At 43.0% G+C, this 23678-nt stretch overlaps 1 protein-coding gene across 1 annotated transcript; it reads left to right on the top strand.

Annotated features, from left to right (window-relative positions):
- LOC126483952 (protein lethal(2)essential for life-like) lies at positions 1-21980 on the top strand. The gene is made up of 4 exons (XM_050107241.1): positions 1-144; positions 8805-9035; positions 16454-16675; positions 21770-21980. The coding sequence occupies exons 2-4, from the start codon at positions 8805-8807 to the stop codon at positions 21887-21889; spliced, it is 573 nt and encodes a 190-aa protein (XP_049963198.1). The 5' UTR covers positions 1-144; the 3' UTR covers positions 21890-21980.
- Positions 21981-23678: the final 1698 nt, after the last annotated feature.

Genomic DNA, 23678 nt, shown 5'->3' with positions numbered 1-23678 from the left:
GCTAATTTCGGCAGCCGCTGAGTCGCCGCGGTATTCCTGGGCGCACGCGCTCTCGAAGGCTCCACCGCGGCCCTATAAGAACGCGGACACACCCCACGGTCTGGCAGTAATTTCGACGCGCTTTAACGACAAGGAACTGCAGAGGTAAGTTTCGCCTGGCTAGTAGCGCTCCGCCAGGAAGAAATTGGCTGACACTTTGGATTACCGAAGGCATCAAGAGATGTATCTGCGGTCAGAGTGTCGTGATCGTACACGGCGGTTACTATTTAGCAGACGATGTAACGCATCTGCTCGTTGTATTATCTTGGAGCGGTGCTTTCACTGAATTTTTTGCAGCTGTAGCAGCCAACTTACTGTTCGTGACTGCTGTATGTTTTATGAAAAGCAGTAAGCCCGTACTATAGTTTAGCTGGCAGTAAACGTGTGCCTCGGTGGGTTACTCGTTAAGCACTAGATTTCTAAACCAAATATCTAGGGGGTTGAATGGTGCATTTGTGCACGGATTTTGTTATTTCATTTATCGCATATTTCAACTCTGGTAACAATTTGTTAACGTGAAAAATGCTAAGCTGCAGCTTACGCAGGGGCCGTATTGAGGTCCAACCAGGGCGCAGGGGCCGACCGCGGTGGTCTCGCGGTTCTAGGCGCGCAGTCCGGAGCCGCGCGACTGCTACGGTCGCAGGTTCGAATCCTGCCTCGGGCATGGATGTGTGTGATGTCCTTAGGTTAGTTAGGTTTAAGTAGTTCTAAGTTCTAGGGGACTGATGACCAGAGCTGTTAAGTCCCATAGCGCTCAGAGCCATTTGAACCATTTGAACCAGGGCGCAGGCACAAGAGGGAACGCAAAAACTGAGGGAAAGAAAGAAAGAAAGAAAGACAGACTGTTCAAGAATTAGCCAAGGAGGGGGGGGGGGGGCGTACGTAAATTCTCACAATCCTCGTGTTCCAATCTTTTGCCTATGTCTCTGTCATAGACTCTACCAGAACAGGCCTTTCCTTTGGCCCGCGGCTGTAAACCCACGCTATAGTCACAGTAACATTTCTACAGTGTCATTTCGCCCAAACAGCATCATGGAAAGAAACTACTGTCACCGAGCAAATTTGTGTGTCAAGAGTGTGCTCGGTTCACACAGTTGCAGTCTACACAGCGCGCTGAAGGACAGCAATGGAGTTCTGGCAAGTGTTTCGGTACGGTATCGTAGGATTTCGTAGGTCGGTGAGCGAGTGCAGAAACCAATGTTACTTGACCGGATGCTTTTGATGCTTTCTTAACTCTACCGATCGAGGATTGGAGGGATACGCGACAGTGGAGGAAGAAAGCAAAAAAAGCTGGATGGGATATAAAATTCTGCTGCAGCCAGGTTCTGGTTCGTATGACCCGCGGTATAATTAAAAAAATAATTCAAGAATAATTTTTCTACGACTGATTAATTTTGTTATAGGGGGAATCTTCCTCTTTTTTTCCTTGTCGTTTTCTACGTCTCTCCGTGTGATCGGCATTGTTATACTATATTTTGCAATTTTAGTGACAGTTGGTGGCCGCATGGCATTCCTGACACCACTGCTACCCCTGGTAAGGAATCTGTGACCCATCTGTTTACGTACAGAGTAAATCTCATGTCCAAATGTGAGAAAGTTTTTTAAATGTTTGCGAAGTATGTATATGCAGTGAGACGTGCGTACTAGACCGGTATTCACCTAGCTGGCTTATTGGAAACCTCTTAACAATCACATCCAGTCTGGTCGGTTTGCCTCCCCTAATCCGGAAGCGGTGCGTTAATTCTTTCGGCCATCTAGCTAATATGTTATGGAAGGAATAATGCTTTGTTTTTATTAAACGTACATACCTACTTACAAAATTATAAAATTTGTTTATCTGTGTAGAAAAAATTACAGAATGGTAGTTTCTCTTTGGAGTGTGTAGGTGGGGGGGGGGGGGGGGGACTGGCTGCAGTTTTGGCAGTTCTTCCAGGGGCGAAGGATCACCTCATTACGGTTCTGAACGTGTGTAACGTATTGTGTATACATGGACGGAAAACCCCATCATTCTTCAATTATATTATTGACAGTTAATTAACGGATTTTCGTAGAATATTTTGGAGCATCCACCCACAGCAATCTTAAGTGGAACAAAAATATGAAACTAGCTGTAAGAGCAGCTGAATCCAGGCTGAGATTCATTGAAAAAATCATAAGGAAATGTAATTCACGGGTTCTTATACACATATTAAAAGAAGTTATGCATCACCTCGGTTCCGAGAGTTCCGGAACCCGTACAGGAAATTGGAACTGAGATCGACATAAACATCATTTCCACCCTTTTTATTGCTCATGAAAACCACACATTGCATGTTGAACCACCGTACAGCGAGACCTTAGGTAGTGGGTTCCAGATTACTGTACACACCGGTACCTCTAATACCCAGTAGCACGTCCTCTTGCATTGATGCATGCCTGTATTCGTCGTGGCATACTAACCACAAGTTCAGGAAGGCATTGTTGGTCCAGATTATCCCACTCCTCAACGGCGATTCGGCGTAGATCCCTCAGCCCTTTGCAATCTATCCCAGGCATGTGCGATAGGGTTCATGTCTGGAGAACGTGCTGGCCACTCTAGTCGAGCGATGTCGTTATCCTGAAGGAAATCATTCACAAGATGTGCACGATTGGGGCGCGAATTGTCGTCCATGAAGACGAATGCGTCGCCAATATGCTGTTGATATGGTTGCACTATCGGTCGGAGGATGGCATTCACGTATCGTACAGCCGTTACGGCGCCTTTCATCACCACCAGCGGCGTACGTCGGTCCCACATAATGCCACCCCAAAACAGCACCCGCTGGACAGTGTGTCTAAGGCGTACAGCCTGACCGAGTTGCCTCCAAACACGTCGCCGACGATTGTCTGGTTGAAGGCATATGCGAAACTCATCGGTGAAGAGAACGTGATGCCAATCTTGAGCGGTCCATTCGGCATGTTGTTGGTTCCATCTGTACCGCGTTACATGGTGTCGTGGTTGCAAAGATGGACCTCAACATGGACGTCGGGAGTGAAGTTGCACATCATGCAGCCTATTGCGCACAGTTTGAGTCTAAGACGACGTCATGTGGCTGCACGAAAAGCATTATTCAACATGTTGGCGTTGGTGCCAGGGTTCCTCCGAGCCATAATCCTTAGGTAGCTGTCATCCACTGCAGTAGTAGCCCTTGGGCTGCCTGAGCGAGGCATGTCATCGACAATTCCTGCCTTTCTGTATCTCCTCCATGTCCGAACAACATCGCTTTGGTTCACTCCGAGATGGCTGGACACTTCTCTTGTGTAGAGCCCTTCCTGACACAAAGTAACAATGCGGACACGATCGAACCGCGGTATTGACCGTCTAGGCATGGTTGAACTACAGACAACACGAGCCGTGTACCTCCTTCCTGGTGGAATGACTGGAACTGATCGGCTGTGGTACCCCCTCCGCCTATTAGGCGCTGCTCATGCATGCTCATGCGGGTTTAGTGACATCTCTGAACAGTCAAAGGGACTGTGTCTGTGATACAATATCCACAGTCAACATCTATCTTCAGGAGTTCTGGAAACTGGGGTGATGCAAAACTTATTTTGATGTGTGTAGAAAGCACGAGAGCATTTCACAAATGCTCATCATGTTACAGTTGCAGAAGCTACAAGAGAGGCGTTGTGCATCAAGGCGAAGTATACTGTTAATATTCTGAGCGTGTACATTCCAAGAGTTGGGCAACACATTATTTCCTCCAAAAAACAGCGCATTGGCTAATATGTGATAAACCTCTGCGGAATGGGTAGAGGACTCCAATAGAAGCAAAAATGTTCAGATACAGAGGTGGTCAGTTTTCATTATTTTCTTAATTAGCCTACAGACACTATTTTTCTTGTTATTACATGTTTGCCTCGTTTCAATTTCTTTTCAAGTTTCCAACTTGGTTCTGCAGGTATTTTTTCTTTTAAAATGTTTCTTTATAAGTGTTAAGTCAGAGTCTACTTACGTTTATCTTAGTTGTTACGGTAGTAGTAAATAAACAACTCCTGTTAGTACTGAGAATACTATCAGTAAAGAAAGCGTACTCTACAGTTCTTGTTGGGCAGGTGTCAGCTGTGTACTGAACATTCTTCCCCTACCAGAAACTGAATCGGCTATTTCCGAGAGGGGCGCCACCGAAAAACCGTTCATTAGCGATCGCAGCTGGAGAGCGACACCACAGAATGGAGAGTATTCTGTGGCGACGTGTTGCTTCTGTCTATACAGTCACGGGCGTGACGCCTGCTCGGCCGTATTGTTATCGGACTAGTGTACTGTACAAGCCTGCCTGCAATGTACTTATTCTAATCAGTACACGGGGGACATGATCTGACGTATGGACATGCGCAAACTGCACTGTGTCTGAAGCCAGACGTTTGTATGCTGAAAGATATCATAATTGACAGTTACCGATCAATGGTCATGTCATTGTGGAAGACCAAATAGTGTTGGAACACCTATTTTAGAAGGTCGAGTACTTCATCACAGTGAAGACAATACTGGCAGCAGTACAAGAGAAACTGCAGAAACTGAGAATGTGAGTTACGTGACTGTGTGTAAAACGTAACGAGAGCAAATCCCTTATCCGTGCCGCCTTCAGAGTGTGCAAGGTCTTGCTGAAACAGATTTTCAATCAAGAAAAGACTTTTCCTATCTACCGTACTATTCAATGATGAAGCAAAGTTTACCAGGAATGGAGTACAGAATTTTCACAGTACTGATTGATGGACGGATGAGAATCCTTTCGCAGATTTGGAAACAAGACATCAATAACAGTTTAACGTTGCTGTGTGGACTGGCACTATTGAAGACAAGTTAACTGGAACACTGACTGGAGCATCTTGTAGTGAATTTTTAATGAAACATCTAAATATTTTACCGTAAGACCTTCCACTACAATTCCTCCAGAACACGATGGGGCACCACCTCATTTTGCTCTTCAGGCAAGAACAGTTTTAAATCAGCATTGCCCAAATAACTGGACATGTCGTGGGGCAGCAACATATTATCATTCTCGATCTCCTCATGTCAGTAAATTGGATTTTTATTTTTGGGGGCATTTGAAAGACGTAGAGTATTCAACAGTTATTGCGAATATTGACATTCTTCGCCAGCATGTTCAAGAAGAATTTCAGTAGATGCAGCAGACATCTGGATTATGGGAGTGAGTAAGACAGTCCATGATGCGGAGTCTAGAACCTTCTTGTAGAGCTGATGGAAGACATTTTGAGCATTTCATTTAGCTTTCAGAAAACAATATTTGAAAAGAAAAAATACCTGTAGAGTCAAGCAAAAAATTTCCAGTAACTAAGGAAATAAAAAATTACCCATATGTGCATATACATGGAATAATTTTGTTTCTTTTTAAGTCCTCTATTCATTCCTTAGCGATTTATACATATTTTAAAACCCCGTACGCCTCTCGAAGTAATCACAACGAGGAAGTTAGAGGATTTATTATATATAACACGGAGATTTACGACATTCTTTTTTCCATGCATCATTCGCGAATCACAAAATGGAATTGGGCGTGGGGGGAGAGGGGGTGGGGTGGGGGGGGGGGGGGGGGGAGGGAGCGGAAGTACCTCCCGCCACTCACCGTTAGATGAATTTCTGGCTATAAACCTATGCAGTTAATGTGAACTTCACTGGCAAAATTTCAGAGGTTGTTCAGCGATATCTTCAGAATATTTCGGTGCAGGGGACCCAGTCTCTGGCGATTCGTAAGGGAGTGATAATGTAACTAATATTTATTCGGTTGGTTAACCCAGTTACCTCTGTGTCTATAAAAATATATTCATTCCCTTCCAGACCGAGTGTTGCGACATGCCTCAAACGTCAGTAAGGTGGGACGGCCACGGAATGATCCCTTTTTTCGTAGGCGCCTATGAATAGATGCCAAAGTATTGTGATGTGGTGTTTTTCCTCTGTAACTTACGAAACAATAAGTGACAGAACCACTTATTTAGAGCCGGCCACGGTGGCCGAGCGGTTCTAGGCGCTTCAATCCGGAACGGCGCGACTGCTACGGTCGTAGGTTCGAATCCTGCTTCGGCCATGGATGTGTGTGATGTCCTTAGGTTAGTTAGGTTTAAGTAGTTCTAAGTTCTAGGGGACTGATGACCTCAGATGTTAAGCCCCATAGTGCCTCAGAGCCATTTGAACTTATTTAGATACGTAAAGGCAAGAAACGTTACTGTTTTTGCAGAGCTATGAGCATAGGTTATTTAGATATTTTCCAGAGAGTTACAGCAACGAGATATAATTTTGTTTAATAGAGCGTTACGTTTTCCAATGTGTGGCTGATGTATTTAAACAAACAGTGTAAGAATCACTTTCAGTTTAATGTCTATCTAGTTTAATTAGGAAGATAGAAACGTTCAAAGTTTTTGGGGTGGATGCAACATGCTGTGCATAATTGACTGTGTTGGAATGGATGTTCCGGTGGCGGAACGTTCAATTAAGTAAGGGGTTCAAATGATCTGATCCCCCTTCTCTCTCTAGAGTTCATTTTATACACGATTCTCATGCAGTGCCACTGACGTGTTGCTGTTCAGTGCCAACTGCTGGAGAGTTTTTGCACTCGTTTTTGGGTTCGATAAAACCCCATGTCATTTCAGGCATGTGTGTCGATTTTTTACCTCTCTACCTAAGTTATTCCGCCAACTAGCGCATTTTCAAATGTTAACGGACTTTTGCGTCTCCCTGTATAGTGTAGAATCTACATCTACATTCATACTCCGCAAGCCACCTGACGGTGTGTGGCGGAGGGTACCCTGAGTACCTCTCTCGGTTCTCCCTTCTATTCCAGTCTCCTATTGTTCGTGGAAAGAAGGATTGTCGATATGCTTCTGTGTGGGCTCTAATCTCTCTGATTTTATCCTCATGGTCTCCTCGCGAGATATACGTAGGAGGGAGCAATATACTGCTCGACTCTTCGGTGAAGGTATATTCTCGAAACTTCAACAAAAGCCCATACCGAACTACTGAGCGTCTCTCCTGCAGAGTCTTCCACTGGAGTTCATCTATCATCTCCTTAACGCTTTCTCGATTACGAAATGATCCTGTAACGAAGCGCGCTGCTCTCCGTTGGACCTTCTCTATCTCTTCTATCAACCCTATCTGGTACGGATCCCACACTGCTGAGCAGTATTCAAGCAGTGGGTGAACAAGCGTACTGTAACCTGCTTCCTTTGTTTTCAGGTTGCATTTCCTTAGGATTCTTCCAATGAATCACAGTCTGGCATCTGCTTTACTGACGATCAACTTTATATGATCATTCCATTTTAAATCACTCTTAATGCGTACTCCCAGATAATTTATGGAATTAACTGTTTCCAGTTGCTGACCTGCTATATTGTAGCTAAATGATAAGGGATCTCTCTTTCTATGTATTCGCAGCACATTACACATGTCTACACGGAGATTCAATTGTCATTCCCTGCACCATGCTTCAATTCGCTGCAGATCGTCCTGTATTTCAGTACAATTTTCCATTGTTACAGCCTCTCGATATACCACAGCATCATCTGCAAAAAGCCTCAGTGAACTTCCGATGCCATCCACAAGGTCATTTATGTATACTGTGAATAGCAACGGTCCTACGACACTCCCCTGCGGCACACCTGAAATCACTCTTACTTCGGAAGACTTCTCTCCATCGAGAATGACATGCTCCTTTCTGTTATGTAGGAACTCTTCAGTCCAATCACACAATTGGTCTGATAATCCATATGCTCTTACTTTGTTCATTAAACGACTGAGGGGAAGTATCAAACGCCTTGAGGAAGTCGCATTCGGGAGGACGACGGTTGAATCCCGCGTCCGGCCATCCTGATTTAGGTTTTCCGTGATTTCCCTAAATCGCTCCAGGCAAATGCTGGGATGGTTCCTTTCAAAGGGCACGGCCGACTTCCTTCCCCGCCCTTCCCTAATCTGATGAGACCGATGACCTCGCTGTCTGGTCTCCTTCCCCGAAACAACCAACCAACCTTGAGGAAGTCAAGAAACACGGCATCTACCTTGCGAACCCGTGTCTATGGCCCTCTGAGTCTCGTGGATGAATAGCGCGAGCTGGGTTTCACACGGTCGTCTTTTTCGAAACCCATGCTGATTCCTACAGAGTAGGTTTCTAGTCTCCAGAAAAGTCATTATACTCGAACATAATACGTGTTCCAAAATTCTACAACTGATAGTCGTTAGAGATACAGGTCTATAATTCTGCACATCTGTTCGACGTCCCTTCTTGAAAACGGGGATGACCTGTGCCCTTTTTCAATCCTTTGGAACGCTACGCTCTTCTAGAGATGTACGGTACACCGCTGCAAGAAAGGGGGCAAGTTCCTTCGCATACTCTGTGTAAAATCGAACTGGTATCCCATCAGGTCCAGCGGCCTTTCCTCTTTTGAGCGATTTTAATTGTTTCTCTAGCCCTCTGTCGTCTATTTTCCCTTTTGAGCGATTTTAATTGTTTCTCTATCCCTCTGTCGTCTATTTCGATGTCGACCATTTTGTTATCTGTGCGACAATCTAGAGAAGGAACTACAGTGGAGTCTTCCTCTGTGAAACAGCTTTGGAAAAAGACATTTAGTATTTCGGCCTTTAGTCTGTCATCCTCTGTTTCAGTGCCATTTTGGTCACAGAGTGTCCGGACGTTTTGTCGAGTATGAGTCGAGCGCACTGTTTTAGAGCATTGTTATTGTTTGTACTAGCGTGTTCAATTAGTCGTGTGCTTGACTGATGTCTGGTGCGCCAGCAGATGTCCGTGGTACCGCTGCTGTGGCGCGATTGGTGGGACGACTGGGAGCCTCGCACGGGCCGCCTGCTGGACCAGCACTTCGGCCTGGGGCTGTCCAGGGATGAGCTGCTGTCTGGACTGGGCGTGCGCAGCCCGCTGCTCAGGCCCACAGGCTACCTCAGGCCCTGGCGATCGCTCGCCAGGCAAGACTCTGGGACATCGGCCATCGCCGTCGACAAGGATCGCTTCCAGGTACGCGACAGCACTACATCTACATCTACATACATACTCCGCAATCCATGTGCGTGGCACCACAACTAGCATCTTCTCTCCCTGTTCCACTCCCACACAGAACGAGGGAAAAATGACTGCCTATATGCCTCTGTACGAGCCCTAATCTCTCTTATCTTATCTTTATGGTCTTTCCGCGAAATGTAAGTTGGCAGCAGTAAAATTGTACTGCAGTCAGCCTCAAATGCTGGCTCTCTAAATTTCCTCAGAAGCGATTCACGAAAAGAACGCCTCCTTTCCTCTAGACTCCCACCCGAGTTCAAAAAAATGGTTCAAATGACTCTGAGCACTATGCGGCTTAACTTCTGAGGTCATTAGTCGCCTAGAACTTAGAACTAATTAAACCTAACTAACCTAAGGACATTACACACAGCCATGCCAGAGGCAGGATTCGAACCTGCGACCGTAGCGGTCGCTTGGTTCCAGACTTTAGCGCCTAGAACCGCAAGGCCACTCCGGCCGGCTCCCACCCAAGTTCCTGAAGCATTTCCGTAACACTCGCGTGATGTTCAAACCTACCAGTAACAAATCTAGCAGCCCGCCTCTGAATTGCTTCTATGTCCTCCCTCAATCCGACCTGACAGGGATCCCAAACGCTCGAGCAGTACTCAAGAATAGGTCATATTAGTGTTTTATAAGCGGTCTCCTTTACAAATGAACCACATGTTCCCAAAATTCTACCAATGAACCGAAGACGACTATCCGCCTTCCCCACAACTGCCATTACATGCTTGTCCCACTTCATATCGCTCTGCAATGTTACACCCAAATATTTAATCGACGTGACTGTGTCAAGCGCTACACTACTAATGGAGTATTCCGACATTACGGGATTCTTTTTCCTATTCATCTGCATTAATTTACATTTATCTATATTTAGAGTTAGCTGCCATTCCTTAAACCAATCACAAATCCTGTCCAAGTCATCTTGTATCCTCCTACAATCACTCAACGACGATACCTTCCCAACACCACAGCACCATCAGCAAACAGCCACACATCTCTATCCACCCTATCCAGAAGATCATTTATGTAGATAGAAAACAACAGTGGACCTACCACACTTTCCTGGGGCATTCAAGATGATACCCTCACCTCCGATGAACTCTCACCATCGAGGACAACGTACTGGGTTCTATTACTTAGGAAGTCTTCGAGCCACTCACATACTTGGGAACCAATCCCAGATGCTCGTACCTTAGTTAGGAGTCTGCAGTGGGGCACCGAGTCAAACGCTTTCCGGAAGTCAAGGAATATGGCATCCATCTGATAACCTTCATCCACAGCTCGCAAGATGTCATGTCAAAAAAGGGCGAGTTGCGTTTCGCAGGAGCGATGCTTTCTAAAGCCGTGCTGATGCATGGACAGCAACTTCTCTGTCTCAAGGAAATTCATTATATTCGAACTGAGAATATGTTCGAGAATTCTGCAACAAACCGATGTTAAGGATATTGGTCTGTAATTTTGAGGATCTGTCCTTCTACCCTTCTTATATACAGGCGTCACCTGCGCTTTTTTCCAGTCGCTCGGGACTTTACATTGGGCAAGAGATTCGCGATAAATGCAAGCTAAGTAAGGAGCCAATGCAGTAGAGTACTCTCTGTAAAACCGAATTGGAATCCCATCAGGACCTGGCGATTCATTTATTTTCAACCCATTCAGCTGCTTCACAACCCCAGGGATGTCTATCACTATGTCCTCCATACGGGAATCTGTACGAGACTCAAACGGCGGTATGTTTGTACGATCCTCCCCCGTGAAAGATTTCTCAAATGCTAAATTTAAAATTTCAGCTTTCGTTTTGCTGTCTTCCGTTGCCAGGCCAGACTGATCAGTGAGTGGCTAGACACTGGCCAAACCAGTTTGAGGCATGCAGCACAATTTGTCGGTCATTATGAGGGTGGGAGGGGGATGGCTTTGGCGTCGGGCCCACTGCACACACATTACGATTAATCAGATCTAAACGTTGCTGAGAGGAAAGTGCCAACATGTCACCTTGGCTGTCACAGGTGAGAGGGGGCGAGTGATCGGGCCGTTTCCCTTCTCCTCTTCTCACTTCTTACGAGACACCGACACTATACGAGTGCTGATCGAGAGAGAATAGTTGAGCCAATTGGCTTGGGCTGGAGGTCCAGCCATGTCACCACCCAAAACTGGGGGCCTCCTTATTTAGTCAGAAGATTAGCCTTCATCCGAACAATACTGGGACCCAATGGGACCAGTATCAGTTCTGACAAATCGTAAAATCCATAAGGCTTATTAGAGGAGGAACGTCAAAGCTACCTGTAAACTGAACTCTCAGTGCCGTGCATTGTTAAGGCTTCTACTAATAGTGTGGCTCTTCCATACAAAATTACCACATATGACGCTACTGTCAAAGACATGGGAGTGCAAAAGGTTGCGATGGTTCTGCAGTTCACATAGGGTGTCACAGGTGGACACATGCTCTTTAGGTACACATCACAGAGTTCTAGTTAATACTCATCTCAAGTCTTCATGCGATGACCCTTGTCACAGTAGGCAGCATGTGGTCTCTGGATCGTTGACCAATCACCTTTGCCACTTTGTTGATCGCTACGAAGAGTACGCTAGATGGCTGTTAACGAGTCAGCTAACTGTTTAGAAGGCCAAGACATTTTTTTAATTGAATTCGACTGGAAAAGTGAATGAAACCAAAATGCCGTGGCGACTTTTTACGCATGAGTGAGACAGGTCCACAAAAGAAATTTTTCAGTACTGTGTGGCAGAATATACGTCTATATACAATGAGGTGACAAAACTTAAGAGATACCTCCTAATATCGTGTTGGACTTACTTTTGCCCAACATAGTGCAGCAACTCGATGTGGCATGGCCTCAACAAGTCGTCGGAAGTCCCTGCAGAAATATTGAGCCATGCTGCCTCTACAGCCATCCATAATTACGAAAGCACTGCCAGTGCAGGATTTTATGCACAAACTTACCTCTCGCTTGTCCTACAAATGTGGGGTTTACGTCAGGTGATCTGGGTGGCTAAATCATTCATTCGAACTGTCCAGAGTGTTCTTCAAACGAATCGTGAACAACTGTGGACTGATGACATGGTGCATTGTCTCCCAATTGCCAAACAACATCATTTCCAGTCAATGATCAGTTCAGTTGGACCAGAGGATCCAGTTATACCATGTAAACACACCTCACACCATTATGGAGCCGCCACAAGCTTGCACAGTGCGTTATTGACAACTTGGTCCATAGGTTCACGAAATGTGCACCACACTCGAACCGTACTATCAGCTCTTTCCAACTGAAATCGTCACTCATCTGACCATGCCACGGTTTTCCAGTCGTCTAGGGTCCAACTAACGTGGTCACGAGCCCAGGAGAGGTGCTGCAGGTGACATCGTGCTGTTAGCAAAGACACTTGCGTTAGTCTTTTGCTGCCATAGATCATTAACACCAAATTTCGGCGCACCGTCCTAACGAATGTGTTCATTGTATGTCCCAAATTGATTTCTACGGTTATTTCACACAATGTTGCTTGTCTGTTAGCACTGACAACTCTAGCCACTACTCTCAGTCGTTAACTGAAGGGCAACGGCCACTGCATTGTTCTTGGTGAGAGAGGTAATGCCTGAAATTTGTTTTTCTCGGCACGATCTTGACACTGTGTATCTAGGAGTACTGAATTCCCTAACGATTTCCGAAATAGAATGTCCCGTGTGTCTAGTTCCAGTTACCATTTCAGGTTCAGAGTCTGTTAATTCTCCTCGTGCATCCACAATCAAGTTGGAAACCTTTTCACATAGATCGCCCGAGTATAAATGACAGCTCCACCAATGCACTGCCCTTTTATACTGTGTGTACACGATACCATCATCTGTGTACGTGCATATCACTATCCCAAGACATTTGTTGCCTCAGTGTACATTAATCTGTGTTGTTGGCAGCTGATGTGCCCACCCTCTATCAATGCCAGATGTGGTCTCCCTTTTTGGGTTTCTCCATCATAGCAGGGCTTTTGTTCTTCCTCTCTCAATGACCCAGAAGCCAGTAAAATCCACTCTTCCTTATAAGGTGATGTGATCCGTCTCTTTCTGTGGTCTCAAATCTACCAGTGGAAGATAATGAAACATAGTTACCTTAGAAGCTAGTATCACATATCTCATCATGTTGCAAGCACTGTGAATGCAAGCCATTGCCCACAATACTGCGTCTTAAAGACGTTTGCCCTGATACAGTTAGTTTCTTTGCTTTTGCTGACATACATGGCTAATTAGCCATGAAAGTTACAACGCTAGAATTTGTTCAACCCTGTACTGACTTGGATGAGTTGGTCCGAATATTGTGCACTGTGTAGGCTAGTCGGCTGATTAAGTAATTGGCTCCCAATCTTGGTTGGTCAGGACAGCCTGACCTCCTGACAAAGTCGACCAGTTCAACTTTGCTCTGTTGATTTGCACCTCTTTAGTGGCAATACCTTACAAGAATGCCCGTATGCAGTGAGGTCTCCCTCTCACTCAAGGCAGCCTGTGGGACTCACCACCACACCCCTGTATTGCGACATTTGCACACTTTCATAGCTTTTGTCCACTCTCATTTGTCTCAGATGAGTTGATGAATACGGCTTTGTATGAGACTGGTGATAAAAGAGCAGCGATTGCAGCAATTTAATACTAGTCAACCTCGTAGTACCACAACAGAAATGAGGCATGCAATGCTCTTCTAGAGATATGTTGTAAAAAGGAGACTTATATTGACTTTATCTGATTTGAAAAAGAAAGTGGGAAACATGAGATGTTCATACAAATAGAAATACGAAAAAGTAACAAGTCTACTTACAAAGCAACCTCTTTCAAAAACTCACTTCAAGGCATGCATCTACAGAAATGACAGAAGATACAAGAGTACTTGAGATTGATATGCCAAAAGAAATGAGTGCTTTAGTCAATTTGCAATATTTTTGGCATGACAGCAAGTTAACTTGAAGATGAAACTACATCATCAATTCACCAACAAAAAATCTGAAGTTTATTATAGCTCCTTTCAGTTTATGTACGGAAGGTGAAGAAAAATTATACCTATGATGATACAGGACTGTGTGAACAATTGGGACATAATCATTTGCCACTATAGTTGCATCACTGTCTGCCCACTATGTTTCCTTGAATGTGTTTTAATCAGACTCCTCCTCCCATTTAACCCTTCAAGCCCCAACAACATGAAAATAAATATAATTTTAAAATTTTTCACAAAAGTAACCATTATCATAGTAAGCAATGAATAAAAGAAGAAACTGGAAAAAAGTAAATTCTCAGTCGTTTTAAGGAGGTTGTTTTGCTTGGGATAAAATTTTAATTTTATTGCAAAATTAACTTTTGTTCTCAAAGTAAGCAACAAATACAAGACGAAATTAGCAAAAAGTAAACAATAAATTGTTTTAAGGATGTGGCTTTACTTTTAAACCACTAGGACATACAGTTTTCAGCACCTATCATTTCATGTAATGCAATCTCACATCTTGAAACTTCCATGGACTTATAATACGTAAGACAAATTATAGTCCTAAACAACAAGCAAAAATGGGCCTAAATTTAATAAATTTTTATATTGTAACTACATACTGGCACCACTCATAAAAGCAGTAGCAGAAATTCAACTTTACATTACGAGGTGCATTCAAGTTCTAAGGCCTCCGACTTTTTTTCTAATTAACTACTCACTCGAAATCGATGAAACTGGCGTTACTTCTCGACGTAATCGCCCTGCAGACGTACACATTTTTCACAACGCTGACGCCATGATTCCATGGCAGTGGCGAAGGCTTCTTTAGGAGTCTGTTTTGACCACTGGAAAATCGCTGAGGCAATAGCAGCACGGCTGGTGAATGTGCGGCCACGGAGAGTGTCTTTCATTGTTGGAAAAAGCCAAAAGTCACTAGGAGCCAGGTCAGGTGAGTAGGGAGCATGAGGAATCACTTCAAAGTTGTTATCACGAAGAAACAGTTGCGGAACGTTAGCTCGATGTGCCGGTGCGTTGTCTTGGTGAAACAGCACACGCGCAGCCCTTCCCGGACGTTTTTGTTGCAGTGCAGGAAGGAATTTGTTCTTCAAAACATTTTCGTAGGATGCACCTGTTACTGTAGTGCCCTTTGGTACGCAATGGGTAAGGATTACGCCCTCGCTGTCCCAGAACATGGACGCCATCATTTTTTCAGCACTGGTGGTTACCCGAAATTTTTTTGGTGGCGGTGAATCTGTGCGCTTCCATTGAGCTGACTGGCGCTTTGTTTCTGGATTGAAAAATGGCATCCACGTCTCATCCATTGTCACAACCAACGAAAAGAAAGTCCCATTCATGCTGTCGTTGCGCGTCAACATTGCTCGGCAACATGCCACACGGGCAGCCATGTGGTCGCCCGTCAGCATTCATGGCACCCACCTGGATGACACTTTTTGCATTTTCAGGTCGTCATGCAGGATTGTGTGCACAGAACCCACAGAAATGCCAACTCTGGAGGCAATCTGTTCAACAGTCATTCGGCGATCCCCCAAAACAATTCTCTCCACTTTCTCGATCATGTCGTCAGACCGGCTTGTGCGAGCCCGAGGTTGTTTCGGTTCGTTGTCACATGATGTACTGCCTTCATTAAACTGTCGCACCAACGAACGCACTTTCGACACATCCATAACTCCATCACCACATGTCTCCTTCAACTGTCGATGAATTTCATTTGGTTTCACACCACGCAAATTCAGAAAACGAATGATTGCACGCTGTTCAAGTAAGGAAAACGTCGCCATTTTAAGTATTTAAAACAGTTCTCATTCTCGCCGCTGGCGGAAAAAGTACATCTGCCGTACGGTGCTCCCATCTCTGGGACGTATTGACAATGAATGCGGCCTCATTTTAAAACAATGCACATGTTTCTCTCTCTTTCCAGTCTGGAGAAAAAAAATCGGAGGCCTTAGAACTTGAATGCACCTCGTATAATAACTTTAGATGTACTAACTTTCTCTGTCAATGATCTCCTCAAGAAATAAAAAAAAAAAAAAAAAAAAAGAAAAAAATGTCACAATCTCCTACAGTCATTTAGCACAATTTCTGCACAGACTGTTGCTTTGTACACTATAAATGATTGCTTCAATGGAGTACATTCATTCATAGAAGTACCTCAGTGGACCACTAGATGTCTCTTTCTTGCAACATTACCAGTGGTTTCACGCTAAAGGCACTGGTACTTAAAACAGAAAAATAAAAAAGTATGGTGGTTTCAGGCAGAAATAGCTGGTACTCAAAGTCTTAATATGAGTTTTGAATAATCGCAATGCATCACTATGAGTGGTAAGTCTGAGGTCTGAGGAGAATGTGGGAAAAATTCTGTGGTTGGATGGTTGACAGGTGAGCCTGGATGTGCAGCAGTTCACTCCCAATGAAATCACAGTCAAGACGGTGGGCAATGCAGTCATCGTCGAGGGCAAGCATGAGGAGCGACCCGACGAGCATGGCTTTGTCTCCCGGCACTTTGTGCGCCGATATCTGCTGCCGAAGGACGTCGAGGTTGACGCTGTTGTCTCTAACCTGTCCTCGGACGGCGTCCTCACTGTCACAGCCCCCAAGAAGGTACTGTCTTCTCAATGTTTTCACTGTTTGCATCTTTAACATATAGCTTTATCATGACACTTGTACTTGGACACTCATGTGTTTCCTTTTTTCCTCCATGCTACTCTTCAGGGCTTTCCTCTGTCCTCCTCATTTCCAAATGTTGGAAGTTATTGCTTCAACACCAACAAAAATATTGCTTCCATTCCTAACTTTATCATTTCTGTCATCTCATATCAGTGCTTTCATTAAACTGTGTTAAAATTTAACATTGAGTGTTAAAGCTACTATTACTGATCAGGTGGCTCAAACCCGGATTTTCACACACAAAAATACCTGCCTTTTGGCTTCTTCACACCACTAATAATCTTGGATATACTACTTTCTACCACACTAATAACAACTGACAGAGTCAACTTGTACACAAAGCAATGTGAAACACAACGATATAGCAGTTGCGACAAGCAACGTAAGTCATTCTCAAACTGAACCCAAACCATACACTAAATCAGCAACAATGCTGCTGGCTTTCATTCTGTATGTTCAAATAACATATCTTTCTTTGTGTTGAGAACAAGTCTGCTGAGAAACCCTAATCAAAAACATTTGAGTCTAAAAACTACTTGCACTGTGGGTAAATGTGGCATAGCGCAAGCTATGGAAAAGTGTATTCTGTCAGATCATCTAACTACATTAATGCGGTATTGGTCTTCACTGTGAAGAAAAATGATCTGATAATTATGCTGCACTTTTTGAGAGATCAAAACTGTGTATCAGACTGAAACTCCACATTGAACTTTTCCATTATGTGAAATACTCTTACCAGTTAAGTTATTCATACATGCTTTGCGGCACACATCACAGCTTATATCTGCCAACATCTTGTCATACTTCCAAATTTCTCAGAAGCTCTGCTGCACAACTTGCTGGTTTTACACTACTGATTGTAAGAATATAGGTTTGAGTACAGCTCCAACACTCAGTTTTAATGTCAGGTAGTTTTGCAACAGCACAGAAGTGAGAGATTCATTTCATTATGTTACACATCATTCCACAGCAATCATTAATTCTCAGATTCTTATGCATGTGTTTCCGGGCATCACATGGATGTTGTTAATCCCATATGTGGAAGTTAACATGTATTAAGTGTTTCTGAAAGAAGAAATCTGGTCTTGTTGGGGAATACAATATTTTTCGCAGGCAGTGTTCCTGACAGTTTGGTTCAACACATAATGTGGACAGCAGTATTATTGTGGTTTGCCCTTCGGTAGTGGCTTCTGTATGATTTGCACTTTGTATGCTGCATTTTAAGATCAGGTACAGTGATTTTACACATACAAAATTTCACAAGCCTGTGGATTGTATTTTCTCGGACTGTACACGAACTTTTAACAGCTGTCCTACAGCTGTTCATTAGAAACATGCAAGTCTGTTCCACATTTTTACATGTATTTTCAATGTTCAGAAAGCATCTGTGCCATACTTTTAACCAGTCTGCTTTTGGTGCTCACATCTAATGTGTATAACGAAACTTCCTGTGAATCACAGTGGCAAAAAGTAACTTCAAATATCAGAGTACCACTTGGGCTTTCTGCTATACATTTGTCATCTCTGTAATTTACATGTCCTAACAGAACTTACTCAGTGTAGTTTACATGTCTGAACTGAACTTACTCAGTTTAAGAGAAACAAACATAGCGGAGACAACCTTTGTATACCTCTGAGTTATCTGTGTAGGTTGCTGCCTGTATATTTATTACCTTCAAACCTAAAAACCACTGAAATGTGAGTTGGACTGTCTGCATTTACCTACCATCAAACACATACTTTTAAAACTACGTCTCCATAGATATTCCACATGCCACTGTAGGGCCTATTGTAGAGGGTATATTGTGTACCAGAATAAGTTTGCCCCTTCCCTTTTCCAATTGCAAATGGTACCAGTGCATAAATCTCTCTTTTAAATGTATAGTAAGGGTAAGCCTTGTGACCACTGTACGAGATATACACTGAAGTGCCAGAGAAACTGGTATAGGCATGCATATTCAAATACAGAGATATGTAAACAGGCAGAATACGGCGCTGTGATCGGCAATGCCTATATAAGATGACAAGTGTCTGGCGCAACTGGGAGATCAATTACTGCTGTTACAATGGCAGGTTATCAAGATATGAGTGAGTTTGAAAGTGGTGTTATAGTAAGCACATGAGTGATGGGACACAGCATCTCCGAGCTAGCCATGAAGTGGGGATTTTCCCAGTCAAGAGTGTACTGTGAATATCAGGAAGCCGAAAAAACATCAGATCTCCATCATCGCTGTGTTCAGAAAAAGATCCTGCAAGAACGGGACCTATGGCGACTGAAGAGAATCATTCAGCATGACAGAAGTGCAACCCTTCTGCAAATTGCAGTAGATTTCTATGCTGGGACATCAATAAGTGTCAGTGCGCAAACTATTCAACAAAACACCATCAATATGGGCTTTCGGAGCCAAGGGCCCACTTGTGTACCCTTGGCGACTGCACGACACAAAGCTTTACACCTCACCTGGGCCCATCAACACCAACATTGGACTGTTGATGACTGGAAACATGATGCCCGGTTGGACCAGTCTCATTTAAAATTGTATCGAGCAGATGGACATGTACGGGCATGGAGACAACCCCATGAATCCATGGACCCTGCATGTCAGTAGGGGAATGTTCGAACTGGTACAGGCTCTGTAATGGTGTGGGGCATGTGCTATTGGTTGGGACCCCCAATATGTCTAGATATGACTCTCACAGTGACATGTACGTGACCATCCTGTCTGATCACCTGCATCCATTCATGTCCATTGTGCATTCTGACAGACTTGGGCAACTCCAGCAGGACAATTTGGCACCTTGCGCATCCAGAATTTCTGCAGAGTGGCTCTTCTGAGTTTATCATTTCTGGACTGTAAGAATGTCCGCGATACACATTACCTTTCCTGTAGCATTTGCTGCTGAAATTCATTGAACATTTCTTTGACACTTTCACACATTACACAGACCACTATGACAATATGCAGGTCTTCAGTGAATATTTTACAACTTTTCTGCAGATCCAACTTATTTTATTTTATTTTTTGGCATTTGGTACATTCATTCTCTTATTATCTAAGGGATACATCTGATGATCAGAAAAAGAAAATGTGTAAAGATGTCATAACAACACACTATGGTAATTGGCAACAAATACAGATCTTTTAGATCATTTGGGAGGGGAAATGTGAAGAATAGTAAAAATAAACTAATATGTTCTGCAATGGTATTTTGGTGTAATCATCATAACTGCTGTGATCTGAGGTTTACTCACTCTGCATATCAGGCTAGGCAGTGATCGTTGGCAGATCTGTTGACAGAGTATAATGCTGGTAGAGGCACAAGTGTTTTGGAGCATTCTGTTAAGTGCATATAGTTGAACATTGGGCTCCGCAGCAGACTATTGTAACGTCCTTTGCGCACTTTGAGGCTCTTTAATGGGTACAAGAGTGAGGAACAGATGCAGTCTGTGGACAGAGAATTCATATATTACTTTATTCTACATCTAATACAAATACTAGAAGTAACACACAACTGTTTGCTGTAGTTGCAGTGTCAGTTGCTAACAGTAGATGTGAAAGTTGACATATAGGTTTATGATTCCGTCACTCTTCAATACAATGACTAGTCTGTAGATGATGAGTCTTGACTGCTATAAAAGTCTGTAAATATAATGAAATTGCATACTCACAAAATGGGCTCTGTGCATCAATGTTTAGTTTAGGTGGACCCACTGATGGAGCTCTGGAGAGGGGATGCTTGCATCTCATTGGCAGTGGCATAACCGTTCATGGCAGCATCCTCATGCCATGGTAGCAGCTGCAGCGGCATGACTGGCAGCGTACGTTTTAAAGTGCATCTGGCTTGATGGCGGCTGATATTGCACTGACATCAATTACCATTTCACTGGGTATAGGAGCAGCAAGACTGATCAGTGAAAAACTGTTGCCTAGCTAGATGAATAATTTTTCTTGTTACATTAGATCAATGGTTGTCTGGATACACCTCATACAGGTGAACAGTTGTTTGAAACATGCACCTGCACAGGACGGTGGGGGCAGTATTATGCTACGAGGGGCATTTGTCTTACCTTCCATGGAGCCAGTAGTAATAATCATAGGGAGCAGCTGTAGACTATGTGAAAATTATTGAAGGCCACTTGTATCTCTTCATGCTTGATGTCTTCCCTGACAATGATGGGGCACTTGATATGAGTGGTCGAAGTGGCAAACTTCTCCCTGTGAATTGGCATATTTGTAGTGTCAATAGCTCAAAACAGTGCTCTAGTGGTGTGTGGAGCCTCTTGCCCTATCCCGCCTGCAGCAAATTATGCAACTTTCTGCCACATTGTTGATCACATGCATTCATAGATGTGTGTGGTCATTTTCTGTTCCATTCTCTCACATCAATTAATGAATACAGCTTTAGAAGAAACTGATTATAAAGACTGCAGAGACTCAATTAATTGAAGGATGAAAAGGATACAAGTGTCTCTGGATCATTTGAGCCCTCAGTTTTACTACAGAGGCATATAGTGTGAGACCTGTACGGGTCTGTTAAAGTTGTATCAGAAAATTGAGGAAAATTTGAGGAAAAAATGAGAATTTTATACACATATGAAAACAACAAAATATGTACAGTGAAAAACATTTAACATGAAAATGACTAACAAAAGATAATGGGTAAGAGGTTTCAAAAAATACTGTGTAATTCCATGCATTTTGTTTCTTTCAACTTGAAACAAAAGTCATGCATACAAAAATCTATCACTCCACTGATCAACAAATATAATTGCTTTCTGCAGTCAGAACATTATCCAGATTTAGACTGAACAAAGTAAACAATAGTAGCCACTGCTGGTAGTGAATACTGATCTTTGGTAACTATCATTATCAAAATACTTCAGTATGTTTTTTAATTTGCTGATTAGTCTGTCAAAGACAGTAAGCTGTGTGCTGAAATCAGTGATTTTGTGTAAAAATGATTTTATCTTCTTTTATTTTTCAACATTTTTTAAATTTATTCTTTATGTACAATGACATGTTACAGACGGCTGTGGCAGCAGGCGAACGTGTGGTGCCTGTGATCCAGACTGGAGTGCCCGCTGTGAAGAGTGCAGCGCCTGCCTCCCCAGAGCCAACTACAATTGAAATCAAGGAGGAGAAGTAGGGCTACACTTATCTGCAGATGAACTCCTTTATAAGCTTTCTTGCCATTTCTACCAATGTAACAATTGTATAACAGTGATCTCTCTCTCTCTCTCTCTTTTTTTCATACATGTATTAAAGCATTTTTAAGTAAAACTAAATAATTTTGACTTAATCATGCCCTTCTTTCCATGAACTCGTCAACAATGGTGAAATAAATATAGACCACTGAAGACTGTGATGTCACATAAAAATAGACGAATTTCCTGAAATATTTCAAACGTTTGTAGGTTATGGATAACTTAAATCTTCAGGATCAGTTGCCAGATAATAACATTGATGAGGCAAAAAATTTAAATCAGTATTTCCCTTTCAGACAATTTTTCTATTTAAAATATATGTTTTGGTAGCCTCATGGCTTCCTCTTGCAATGTTCTTTGTTGAAATACTTTACATCTGACTTCAGTTACAACATTCACCTTACACACATGTTGCAATATTTACATAGCAAAAATAAGTTCAGCTGACTTGTGTTTTCAGTTTAAGAAGGTAAAAGACATATTTCAGTGTAATAGCTTTGTTGTACAACAGCTGAAGTGCTGTTACTGATAAAAGTATAGACCCTGTCCCTTCTTAAATATTACACAAGGGCTGAAAGACATCTACACTGCATTAAACTATTGTACTTTTTATAGTCACTGTCAATACGTGTTGCTACTGGCCATTAGATACTTTGTGAAGTTTACACAGAGAAAAAAGCATACGTGAAATTTGTATAGAGAAAACTATTATTTTACAGCAGCACAAAGGAAAACAACCAAACTATAAACTGCCATACAGAGCTTAAATCAGCAAGAAAGTCACACTAAAGAAAGCAGGAGACAGATAGCTGAAAGGTGAAGATACTTTGTGTATTCATTTACATGGAAAAAAAAAAAATCAGTAGACACTGACATTTTCACAGTGACACACTCAACACATAAATTAATGATACATACATACCAAAAAAGAAGCAAAGAAAACAAACAGCAAACAGAGATCTTACTCTTAAGAGGTAATTAATACAGAAATGTAATTTACAACAAGTCTGTACCAAGTCAGGCACAATCAAACAATGGAAAATCCAGGATGGAATGTAACAATATTATGAAAAGGGTAGTTGCTACTCACCATCTAGTATAGATGTTGAGTTGGAGGTAAGCACAACAAAAAGACTGTCAGAAAGCGAGCTTTCAGCTAACAGTGCCTTTGTCGAAAAAATAGACAACATACACACACATATTCATGCAGAACAAGTGACCACAGTCTCTGGCCGCTGCGTGTGTGTGTGTGTGTGTGTGTGTGTGTGTGTGTGTGTGTGTGTGTGTGTGTTGTTTTGGGGCACAAAAACAATAAGGTCATACGCAACTATGTCAGAACCATAGAACACGAAGATGAAAAAGGAGGTAAAAGCAACTAAACGTTAAGCCCAATCGATGGAAGGAAAGAAAGCTGAAGACTTTCTCTTGCGGAAAGGGCCATAAAGACAACAGAGGTCCTGAACTAAAGATTAAATGTCCTTTGCCATATTGCTATAATGGATAAAAAGTAAAATGCGGTGAACAGCCCGTGTGTCATTCTCTAAACAGCCAATAGCTCATATGACAAACATGAATTAGAATGTAAAAGGTTAAAAATGGGTATTCCGTAAGTAAACTGCGAACCATCAAAAGTTGAGAACAATGAGCACAAAGGGTGGGGGATCACTACTAAACAAAACCTAGCTAAAATGATCTCCTTGTGGTGAAAGGGCTGAGATGAGGTTGTTCAAG

Source organism: Schistocerca serialis, chromosome 6 (genome assembly GCF_023864345.2).
Source record: "Schistocerca serialis cubense isolate TAMUIC-IGC-003099 chromosome 6, iqSchSeri2.2, whole genome shotgun sequence".
Lineage (NCBI taxonomy): Eukaryota > Metazoa > Arthropoda > Insecta > Orthoptera > Acrididae > Schistocerca > Schistocerca serialis.
The sequence above is the reverse complement of the archived record's forward strand: the minus strand, read 5'-3'. Positions and strand labels throughout refer to the sequence as shown.